The 12,889-nt window shown below is 25.9% G+C and overlaps 2 protein-coding genes across 3 annotated transcripts; one reads left to right on the forward strand and one right to left on the reverse strand.

Annotated features, from left to right (window-relative positions):
- Nucleotides 1-357: 357 nt before the first annotated feature.
- Nucleotides 358-4,536, reverse strand: LOC132910337 (solute carrier family 35 member G1). 2 transcript variants are annotated; one of them, XM_060965995.1, is made up of 3 exons: nt 4,349-4,536; nt 1,660-3,923; nt 358-1,383 (listed from the first exon to the last, which is right to left on the reverse strand). In XM_060965995.1, exon 2 carries the CDS (start codon nt 3,919-3,921, stop codon nt 2,875-2,877), a length of 1,047 nt encoding a protein of 348 aa, XP_060821978.1. In that variant the 5' UTR covers nt 3,922-3,923; nt 4,349-4,536; the 3' UTR covers nt 358-1,383; nt 1,660-2,874. The 2 variants fall into 2 exon arrangements, with proteins under 2 accessions (XP_060821978.1, XP_060821970.1); XM_060965987.1 differs by having other exon boundaries at nt 4,269-4,534.
- Nucleotides 4,537-6,325: 1,789 nt separating this feature from the next.
- LOC132910178 (non-canonical poly(A) RNA polymerase protein Trf4-1-like) lies at nt 6,326-12,422 on the forward strand. Its single transcript, XM_060965711.1, has 8 exons — nt 6,326-6,857; nt 8,090-8,260; nt 8,627-8,984; nt 9,199-9,345; nt 9,530-9,723; nt 9,805-9,958; nt 10,052-10,190; nt 10,335-12,422. The coding sequence occupies exons 1-8, from the start codon at nt 6,499-6,501 to the stop codon at nt 10,532-10,534; spliced, it is 1,722 nt and encodes a 573-aa protein (XP_060821694.1). The 5' UTR covers nt 6,326-6,498; the 3' UTR covers nt 10,535-12,422.
- Nucleotides 12,423-12,889: the final 467 nt, after the last annotated feature.

Genomic DNA, 12,889 nt, shown 5'->3' on the forward strand with positions numbered 1-12,889 from the left:
ATGTACATATAGGGTGAATTAGTAAGAATGACTATCATCTGGAATATCTACTGATTTCATCAAAAAATGTTCGAAATAAAATTAATTCAAGGGGTTTGATCAGGTGAATATAAGTAGTTTGATTTTTTAATACCTTGTATTTTTTTAAATATCAAGATGATATTGAGAATATTTTTTATAACATTAGTTGACCCAGCTTGATGCTCTCTATAAAAAGGTATTAATCTATTTATATCAAAAACCAATCCTTTAGCAGATACTTTAACTGTAATTTGTCAAATTTAATGTATAAAAGACAAGGAAAGACGTATTTTAAAGTCAAATATAGCACAAAATAATGACATTTACTCATGAACGTATAATATCAATCACTTTAATTTTCAAACTGATTTTATTTACATGTTAATGTCAGATATACAATAAACCGGGCCTGTCCAAGCGGTCCTGATTAAATTTCTGTATCATAATGTGGATATACGTGAAAATTGTAGCATTCCGGTAATTCTGAATATTACTCAGTAGCAATAATAACAGCAGTCCTTCCAGTGAAGGACTGCTATTATTCGCGAACAAGATATCTTCAAGATAGCGTTAATTACATTCTAATTTTCTTAGCATTCAGTGACAAAAGTTTCGTCAGGCGGCATAACCCATCCTATGAGGTCCTTACACACGATAAACCTTGTAAGGATGTAAACCTTTTCCAAGTATTGTTCTTCTTACTGCTTCGTGTGAAATCCCTACTCGACGAAGTATTCTTCGTAAATACATCAATGAATACGGGCACAAACGATATCTTGTTCTTTCTTACGCTAATAGACACAGCATAGGATCGTCGAATGAGGAACTAGTTAATTAGTGTAACAGTTGTGGATCGTTGATCTCTTTAGAAATCACGACGATCCCGAATTTCTCTTCAGCGCTACGATTTTCTATTAGTTCTTGCTGATTGTTCATATATATCACGGATCAAAGAATAATTCTTACTTATCTCATCAATACGCTTTTTAAGCTTTATTGCTTATTATTATATCCATTATATTCTATTCTACTATATTATATTGTTATTAGGAAATACGACGAGTATTAAGTTCATTATCTCTTCTAACATGTCAGTATTTACATATTTATCACATTACTATTTTCTATTATAGTATATATTATTACATTTATACATTTCTTGTTTTAAATATTTAAACTTATCTAATATTCTATGATATACGACGAATGGCGTCGATGTAGAACACGGTCGTGATCCTGATGTAGGTAAAATCAGGTAGACCAACGCTTAATATATGAATATATGAATAATAGACGTCAGATGTATTTAATTCACACACACCTTGAAATTATACAATATTATACATATACGTATATTGACATCTACAAGAAACTAATGTTAGCTTATATATTATAATAAGCACGATATCTGTATGACAATTGTTAATTTAAAAAATCTTACACTAATATAAGTTTCGCGTTATATACAATTTTTAATATACACTACTATTCTTCTATACTCAATATTTCTTTATATATAAAATATTATAATTTTGTCCAGTTATATTGTGTATAGTAGCAAAAACATATCCTAATTTGCAATGTATATATTATAACTAATAGATTACACTGAATAAGCTCAGTATTAACTCAATTTACGTTAAATATCATAAATAACCTCACAAGTAAAACAGAATATTTTAATTGTATCCTTTTTTAAGAACAAATTAATCTCTCTTATGATTTATATGCTTTGCTATATATAAGATTTTTAATTTTTTAAAAATTTAAAAACTGAAATTATACGTTTTCAAACATATTTCTAGTAGTAAAATAAATTAATATAAACATTCTAATACAAACTTTATTGTATCATAATTTGTATCATACACAACAATATTTTCAAAGTACAAGTTTACATAACTTTGTATTTATGTACTATAAATTAGAATTTATTTAAATATTTCACTATTTATTCGTTGTTGAATAAACGTTTCTTACAAAATTTTTTTTGAAATAGTATTAAGATAGTATACTCTAGTCCATGATCAGAAACAATGTACATGAAATAATAAAATACCTATTTCTGGATATTACTATTCAAATATGTATGTGTTTAAACTTTCTTATATTTTTCATGCACATAAAATAATGCAATGTAAAAATATAAATTACATTGTAAAGTTATAAACAATGTAATTTATAATTTTGTAGAGATTGAAATTTTTGTATTAAATAACGTTCATTATTTTATTAATCCATATTGGTATAGAAATGTTAAATAACATGTATTTTGTTTTAATAAACTTATATTTCTTAACATTTGTGCATTATCTAATTTTAATTCAACTATAATATTTATATTTGCATAAAAATTGATTATTTTAAAAGTATAGTACGGTATAAGAAAGTGCTTTGTTATCTTGTGCATACTGTAGAATACAAACATCATTATAGTATATCACATGAAATGAAGACTTACACGTAACAAATGTACATTAAAATATGTCTGAAGAATTTTTTTCATAATACTGAGTTTTAGACTAGAATTTGTAATGACAATCATTAATTTATTAGGAAAATATAACATTTTGTAACAAAACAGTATTAATAATACAGTACGATCTCACTGTGAAACATAGCAATATAGCTATAATATAGGATATCCTTTTAAATTTGGAGCAATTTAATTTTGTAAAATTTAAAAAATTTATATACATATTATATATAAATCTTACTTTATTTTTAAAAATTCATTCATGCAAGCCAAAATTACGTCTACTTATGAACAATCTCTTTCTATTAAAATTAATATTACGAAAACAAAAAATGCAATAAGAAGAAATCATATTTCTCTCATTTATAGTTCATAATTCACATCACCAAAATACCTAAGGATTTTTTAACATTAGATGTTTCTGGTAATGAAAGCGCCCATTTTCTTAGTCCTGTTAATAAAACTGAACTTGTAACTACAATTGCTCCTCCTACTGAATAAGGATTTGGTATTTCATTGAAAAATAAAACTTGCCAGAAAAAGGCAAAAACTATGTCTGCTGATCTTGCTATTGCAACTGGTCCTGCTTGTTCCATTTGTAAAGCTAATGTTAACAGTATTTGACCTCCAAAACTGAAAAGAGCAAGTGCAACAACTAAAAGTCTGTCAGTCCCACACCGAGGTAAGCACAATGCACCTATAGCCCAAGATATAACTATTGTCTGAATCAAGGCAAATGATCCAAAATTTGTCATAATTACTGAGAAATGGAGGCCTTTTAAAGCTCGTAGCAAAACATATGCATTTGCACCAAAAAGAGTTGCTGAAAAAGCTGCTACAGCTCCCCATAAATCTGCATGTTGTGTTTTTATGTGGCCATCTGAAAGTGACTCGATAGTATGTCCAAAAATTAGTGGTGGACGTGTTATTAAGATTACACCAATCAGTGTTAAACAAACTGTTATAACATTAAATAATCCACAAGGCTCTTTTAGGAATATTCTGGCAAATATGGCTACAAATACAGGAACAGAAAATACTACAACAGATGCATCAGCTAATGGCATATGCCGAAATGCATAGAAACTTAACATGAGGCCAGTGGTCCCCACAAAACTTCTTAGTATTAGCATTAATCTACGTCCCTTTGGAAATGGATGTTCACCCTTATATATTACAATTGGTATTGCTGGTAATAATACACCCACGAACCGAAATGCTGCCAATTCCATTGGATTTACTTCCACTAAGCCCTTCACAATGACACTGCATAATGAAAAAAATAATGATGATAATGTTGCCAATATTAAACCAAGATAAGGGCATGATTTGCACATTAGAATTGAAAATCGTTTTTGTTGTGTTGTTGTGTTATTTTCAATATCACCATCAAGTAAATGGTGCAGTTCAACATGTTCTGACATGTCTGAAAAAAAAATAAAACTCAAGTATTTTTCAAAGACATAAATACTAGACAAAGATTTCATAATTTAAATAAAATAGGTACATGACTATATAGATGGAACAGTTACAAAAGCATTATATTACTAAGGAGCAGTTTGTCATTAAACATTGAAATGTATAATATCTAATAAAAATTTTAATTAATAACTAAATAAAAATTAAAACGAATGGTAGATGTCCTTTGATAACAAATTTAAAAATGTGAGTTTGGACATTTAGGAATAATTCATTTTTTAAATATTATTTGTAATGTCATTTTAATAACCTATTATAAATTGATGTTATGTTATCAAATGTTATAACTCACCTGCAATAGATACAATAAATGATTAATCACAGCATATAGTTATATTAGTAAAATTATATAATAAATAATTAGAGTAATACATTTATAAATTATTTGGAAGACTAAATTATTTTAAAAACTTTAATAATACATCTTCCTTCATTGCCACTGACAATGTCCCTCACATTTTTCTTTTATTTCTATTTTAATTAAAATATCACGTTGTTACTCGCATGAAGTAAGCAACTCATCACAACATTCAGAACGCAGGAAAGGCGTTTAATTTAGATCACGATCATGACCGTGAGTTAGAATTCAAATTATACATTGCATTTGAAATATCGGTTTTTAAATGTTTTAGTTTTAAAAAACATATTTTTATATAAGTACTATTAATTTTCAACGCGTAACGCAGTTCACTAATAAAATTACTAGATTATGAATAAACAGCGGACAATAATTAAGAAATAGTATTTTTATAAATTTTATTTTTATTCCCACTTTCATTTTTACTATATTCAAATGTTATGATTTGTCAATATATTCAAATTACAAATTTAAATGTGTCAATATCAAAGGGCTTATCAATGTAAAAAATACATTCGCGATAATAATAAAGTGAAAACTTTTATATTAAATATCGTTTTAGATATTATAATACATGAAATTATATAAGCATAAAAACATTAATTCAATTTTATCATACCTTAAGAATATAATAATGTAAAAAATCTGTTCATAATAACGGGTGGGTATTGTTAACTTGTGAATTTTTTTAAGCTAAGTAGAAGAAAAAAGTTATACCGAATTAAGAAGAGAAATGTCGAATAATATCAATAAATTTAATAAAAATGATTCAATAAAGGTAAAGATATCTAAATTAAAATACAAATTACTTTCGTTCAAATGTCGCGGCGAACTAAAGATGGGTGGAGTCGGTCTCGTACAGGATTCGCGTTTAATTAATTTTTTACCTGCATTTACTCCCATTAGATATCTGGTAGGGATGCAGCAGGATACAGCTTTTACGTTATTGTCTTTTGATAAATGATATCATTCTCATTTTTTGTATCACTCCGTTTTCATTTTTTATATTAAAATTATTTTTATTTTGAATTGATATATTTATATCTTTTTAGTATGTTTTCTTATACTAAGTACTTGTTTTATTATTAATCTTTATTATTAAATAATTTTCGTTCTAAATAAAAATGTAATAATTTAATATCATATTATAAATATAAAAAATATATCTACAAAAATATTGTCATATACGATATATAATATAATGCTTAAATTATTTAGTTTCAATGCCAGATATATAGTACTTTTTAATTTAACTATAACTAAAATATTTAATTTTGTGAAAATAGATAATATCTGTTGGGAATATATTTATTTTAATTAAACTACTGAACATACAATACATACGTATACGCAGACATATGTTGGATTATATTTTGGACTAGTTTTAATATGTTCTTCTTCATAAAATATATATAAAATTCATGCAGATTGCCGAATATGTAATTAAATTAGTTTATTAAAAGATTTCTAATTCTATGGTTACTAATTACGTATTATCTTCCTTGATATTATACACGTTGAATATGATATCCTTCCTTATAATTTAAAATGCTGGAATAATCTAGCATTTTCAAATACAATTTAGAAATATTTCAGATTTTTTTAAATTTTAGAATCTAGTAATTTCCACCTATAGATACATTTTCAAAATTTGAAACAAGTAAAAAATCAAAAGTCGTTTTAGTATTAGTTATTGTTATCAATTATACAGATTTTTAAATATTTCCAATATGTAAATTAATATGTTATACGACTAATTGATATAAAATAACATTTGTTCTTTTCTTTCTGTGAAACATTATTTGTTCTTTTCTTCGCATACCAATGTTTAAAATTGTTTAAATAACATATACAATTATACTGTACAATTGTACGGTAAATAATTTTTAACCATATTTCCAGAAATATATTTTCAGATGTGTAGGTGATAATGCCATCTGCAGGAACAAATTACTTGTGTTGTCTTTATTATTCTATGTTCGCACAATGGTGTACGAAGTTCCTTCTAAAATACTGTTGTTCATTGGTCGTATGTATGAATTTCATAGTGTTCGCAGGTTACAATAAATCAGACAATTTTTCAATTAAAGTTGAATTAAGATTGGAATTGTAGTGTAGTGTGCAAGGACCATTAATCGTAAGATACAGAATCGAGAACTATTTAATGGATCCGACTATCGGTTGGTATCAACCGGAGCAGTTCGGCCCTGCTAAGGATTTGTGGTTACACATTTGGGAAGCTGAGAAAGGCCTGGATATTTTAACGTTGAAAAACGACTCGTCTTCGAATGTAATGGGAATGAAGCTTCAACAAGACTTTATGTCCTTGGATTCTCTTAATTCTCGTACAGGGGACCGCATGCAACATAATACTTGCAGCAACTATTATAATCCATCTCGTAGGAAAGGTGATAATCGTGCTAGTACCTACGGCATGAACTACAATTACGATGCCTTAGTTGGCGAATACGGCGGTTGTCCATGGCGGGTACCTAATAAACATTATTCGAAGGGTGTTATTGGGTAAGTTTTGTTATCGAGTTTCCATTTATATATATATAGTTCGTCTTATTAAAGATAAACTATTTGCCTTTTTGTAGTTTGTCCATATGGGTATGATTAAGGTTATGTGCATGCACGCTCGTTTACAAATAGGGTATAGCAAGGTCCCTTTATAATTAGATATGTTACAAATGCAAATCTACTTTTTTTTTTAATGATGAATACAACTTATTTAATTGAATAACATTTTTCAATTATTCCATGTTTTCAAAAATGCAAAATTTTGCCAATGCATTTTTAGTTTTCTAAATCTATAATGATTTTGTAAACACACGTGGATGTTTATATAATACGATTATTTATGTTTATAGTCACAACAATCAAATTTTTTCCAAATTAGAAAATATTAGATAAATTTAGATAAGTAATAAAGTAATATTAAAAATTTTGTCTGTTGAATTTTTTAATTTCTCTATTTAATATACAGTAAAACATGTTTATCTATAAAAAAGTGTATTCTATTTTTTGTAATAATATTTTTTTTATAAATACGTAATGCATATTATTTATTAAGCAAATAACATATAAACTATTATTTTATATATTACTTCAAGTATTAAATGTAATTTTTTAAATATGTATCTTTTAATTTTTTGTATTATTATATCTTACTTCATTTTATATTCTGTTATTTATACATCTCTGTACAAAATTTGAAATTTTATTAAGAATATTTTTAAAATATAGAAAGATATGTAGACAAACTTATTTATTTTAATACTTTATATTAAATACTATATTGTACGAAATACTAAGTATTAAAAATTTTCCATTTAAATTCAAAATATATTTGTATAATTATTAAATATATGAATATATAAATGTACTATTTATTTATTCTAAGATATGAAAAAATAAGTTTATTATCTGTTACATATTTTGGTGATTCTTGAATTAAAAAATTTGTATTATATATTAAACATATCTTTTCATATTGTACACTATATAAAATATGTACTTGTAAATGAAAATTTATATAATTAACAGAAAAGCTGTAATAAAAGTACGTATATTTCTTTACATTTCTTAATTTTTAATGTTAAATAAAAAATAAATAATTACTATAATATTCCTTTTTATCTCTTAAAATTAATCTCTTACAATAAAAAATTTATCAAAATACATGTTGCAACATTTTTGAATGTTAATATAAATAAAAAATTATCAGTAACATATTAAACTTTTATATTTAGATTACATGAAGAAATTGAAGATTTTTTTGCTTATATGTGCCCCTCTAATGAAGAACATAGTTTACGAATGCGTGTTGTCAAAAGGATAGAACAAGTAATATATGATCTCTGGCAAGATTCTAAGGTTGAAGTATTTGGCAGCTTTCGCACTGGTTTATATTTACCTACAAGGTACGTATCATTGTACATATTTAAAATGGAATGTATTTAGTAATGTATTCACATGTAAAATATATAGATATCTTTTAAATAAATTAGTATTTTATATATATATATATATATATACACACACATTAGTGTTTTATATACATATATATAAATATATATATATATATATATATATATATATATATATATATATAAATCCATAATTATGTCAAATAATATTAAATAACATAAACCTATCTTTAATAAGTCTTGTACATTGATTAATATTTTCTATATATTATTGATGACATTATGTGTAATACAAACATATACATTATTAACTATCATACTAAAATTCTTTAAATGGATAAGATTTATATTTATTTTTAGTGATATAGATTTAGTAGTAATAGGAATGTGGACAAATCTTCCATTACGTACTTTGGAACGTGCTTTATTGGATCAAAATATAGCTGAACCATCTTCTATTAAAGTTTTGGATAAAGCTAGTGTCCCAATTGTAAAGTTGACTGATAAAGAAACTGAGATTAAAGTAGATATCAGTTTTAATATGAATAATGGCGTTAAATCTGCAGAATTGATAAATTCTTTTAAAAAGAGGTTTCCAGTACTGGAAAAATTAGTAATGGTATTAAAACAATTCTTGTTACAAAGAGACCTGAATGAAGTGTTTACTGGTGGAATTTCCTCTTATAGTTTAATACTTATGACTATCAGTTTTCTACAGGTAAAATGTTAATATTTTTGTTTCAAGTAATGTAGAAATATGAATTAATTGCTGCACAAATTTTTTAACCACATGCAAAATAAATAATGTAATAATACTAAAAAGTTATGCTTTATAAGATTAATATATTAGTATTTTGGGTTATAGAAACGAATTTGTTGTTTTAAATAGAAAATTAATCTTTTCCTACTATATGGATGAAATTTTATTTCAGTTACATCCCAGACAAAATGCTTATTGCTCAAGTGCTAATCTTGGGGTGCTGTTAATAGAATTTTTGGAATTATATGGTAGGAAATTTAATTATGTTAAAACAGGAATTCGTGTAAAAGATGGTGGTACTTACATATCGAAAGAAGAGGTAAAGTTTAGTTCCTTATATAAAAATTGTACATCTGATAAAATGGTATATAAAATAAGTATGATATTTATTTTTAAAGAATGATATCTTTTATATGAAGTATTGAATGCTTTTATTTATTACATACATGTATGTATTTGTTCAGTACATTAAAAGTGAATCTCATATCTCATATTAATTTTAGGTTCAAAGAGATATGATAGATGGCCATCGACCTTCTTTATTATGCATAGAAGATCCACTTACACCAGGGAATGATATTGGTCGTAGTAGTTATGGTGCTCTGTATGTAAAAGACGCATTTGATTGGGCTTATTATGTCCTCTCACAAGCAGTTAGTCCTTTAAATATCTTAGTTAATGATGCAAATAAAATAAGGTAAGATTATTTACAATATTTATGTCTTTTTTTATATTTTATGATTCAATCAATTATTTTCTAAAAATATATTTTATGCAGTATACTAGGAAGAATAATTCGCGTGACAGATGAAGTAATAGAATATCGCAAATGGATTAAAGAAACATTCCCACTACCTTTGAGTGAGGTAGATTCATTATCAAGTTCTACTGCATCTGATGCTTCAACACTATCTGCACCAGCTAGTGATACGGTACAAAATTCTAACTTGTTAAGATAGAACAAAGTAATTGTTATAAATTAATCATACTTTCAATTTGCTTTAATACATCTTCAATTTCATCAGGATTCCGAGTGTAGTCGTGGAAATTCTCCTAATGCTAGTGGAAAAGGAGAAGATAGAAATAAAGGAAGACATGTATATAATAATCAACATACTCATCATCATTCACAATGGAAAAAGCCATTTAAAGGAACTGCTCATGGTATGTAAACATATTAAATTCTTAAATATTTATATATTTCATAATCTACAGTTATCATAACATTTTTGTGTGTTCTAATTATTTGTTTGAATGAACCTTACAGATTTGAAACTTATGTTCTTCAAAAGTATGTATTTGCTACAGGTAATCATCATCATAGTTCCAGAGGAAACTATCATCATCGTGGAATAAATAATAATATAAGCGGACAAAGTAAAGCGAAACACTCTCTTCACAGTAATGGAAATAATAATAACAGCCATAGTCCAAGTTCAAGATCACAAACCGTTAAACGAAAAAAACAGTGCATTACACCTCGTGGTACTGGAGATTGTGTACGGTGATGAAACGTGTAAAATAATGTTGGACTTTGTTTCACACTTAAGTAGAGAGCTCAATATCATAATTGTGTGGTGAAAAGACATTGATTAACTTTCATCACGCAACTAAATTATCCTTTCCACTTTAGAGGGGCTCTGTGTCTAGAATTATAGAGTTGATATACTCTATATTACATTTTTCTTATATGGACAAGCAAGTGGCCCTGGTATAGTTAAGTTCTTCATTTCACCAGAACAATTTTTTATTCTGTACGAAAATTTACATACCAAAGACGTACAGAATTGTAATATAGATTGGTCTAATTTTACTTTTATTTTGCATTACTGCACATATTACAAACAACATTAAAAAAGACGTGTAATATTTTATTAATTATTGTTTACAAAGTTACAACCTTATTGCAATCTTCGAATAGCAATTGTGTCCATAATTACGGTAAACTGATTGTAATACATTTATATAATACGAACGATATATACAAAGATTATTTACAGTGCAGTTTTCTTAAAGATTTCATGAAGTTGTAAAACAAACTTTAATAATGATGATAAAGACTTAGTTTTCTATACGGAACTATATTCTTATAACAAAGGGATAACAGAAAAATTGGTGATATTGGAACTTACCTATTGTAAATATTGTAATATATATTATCGAACATAGAAAAATAAGTCTAAGAGTTACCTACTACATTTTTTTTATTTTGTACGTATCTAAAATAGTGTTTGTTATAATAATTTTATCATTTAAGATCATGGATTAGTCCATGTACATGTGAGAATTACGTATTTTTTTGCTATGATATGTAAGTCCAGTAGTTGTGAAAATGTTTTGGTATATCTTTCGGATTTTAATAAAGTTATAAGTTCGTGTGCCGATGATCAACAAATTTTGAATAAAAAATATTTTTGAAAATATTAACTTATTAAAGAAAAAAATGATACACTTTAGATTTTTACACTGTGTTCTTTAAAGTCGTAATTGTGCATAATGCTTTACTTTTTATACAGAATTACTGATTTCATAACACTAGTTTGTAATTTTTAGTCTCTCCTGAACAATAATACATTATTTTTATATTATGAGAATAATAGTAAGCATATACATTATGGTCGAATATTACAAATTCAATGCACGAATCAGAAATTGCATTTAAACATATTTTGTGTTACTCTTTAAAATCTGAGCAACGTTTCAAAAATTTTGTATGTGACAATATATGCAGAAGGCCTTTGTATTATTGAAAACTATTATTGAAATGTACTTGTGAAAATCATCTTATATCTAATTTATTATTGAAAATTACATTCCGTTCTTCAATACAAATATTTGTTCCTTAAATTGAAAAAAGATAACTGCGTAAAAATAGCAATTTACTAATTAAGAATTTTTATCCAGATTGCATTTTGTGTTAATGCAAGTTGTAATGTGATTCAAACAGTGTCTCCCATTAAATTCGAGTGCAGAGATCAATAACTCTATTATTCACTTTCCTCCAAACTTCTACTTCTTGCGCAGTATTCTATAATATTATTTATCAAAACATTGTTCATGGATAACATTGTAAGCTGTGATTCAATTTTATAATTAGAATGTCAATTAACCGTAACAACATACATATGTGTGTGTATACATGTATGTATGGTGTATGTAAACCACAATGTGACCAGCAAAAAATGTGGATTTTACATTCTTAAAGCTATGTAATTATTATTACTATTGTTATTGTTACTACCGCTGATTAATCTGCAAGGATGATTATAAATTTTTCAATTAGAATCAAATTTTCGTAAGAATTTATTATTAATAATTTGTGATTTATGTTTATCTATTTTCAAAAATTATTTAAAAATGTAAAACGACAAATTTAATAAACAGTAATAACAGGTTTTCTTGTATTATTATTATTATATTTCTAATTTTAAATAATGTAGTCATAGATCTATTTCTAAAATTGCATAGTACAAAATAATAACAAGTAAATTATAAGCAAACTAACACATGTTTAGAATTCAGTTTGAGAGCTAAAATGATTCCTACTTTTAACACATAAAAATAAGATAGTGAGATGTAATAATAATAAGATAAAATAAAGCCTTAAGCACAAAGAAACAAATTAATTCTTAATTTATTTCTTTTTTGAACTATGCAACTCGTACTATAATTACATTATTCTTTATTATGTCTCTTATTTTTATACAAGAATGTATAGAATGTTTTAGTTGAAAAGTTTAAAGGTACGCGTCTACTTCAAAATAAAACTATCATGTGTTGTTCTCGAGAGTATTTCTCATTAACAAATCAGATAGTCCACTTTCGAGAAATATTCTCGAAAACAATTCGCGATAGGTTTACTC

The sequence above is a fragment of the Bombus pascuorum genome, chromosome 1 (genome assembly GCF_905332965.1).
Source record: "Bombus pascuorum chromosome 1, iyBomPasc1.1, whole genome shotgun sequence".
Taxonomy (NCBI): Eukaryota; Metazoa; Arthropoda; class Insecta; order Hymenoptera; family Apidae; genus Bombus; species Bombus pascuorum.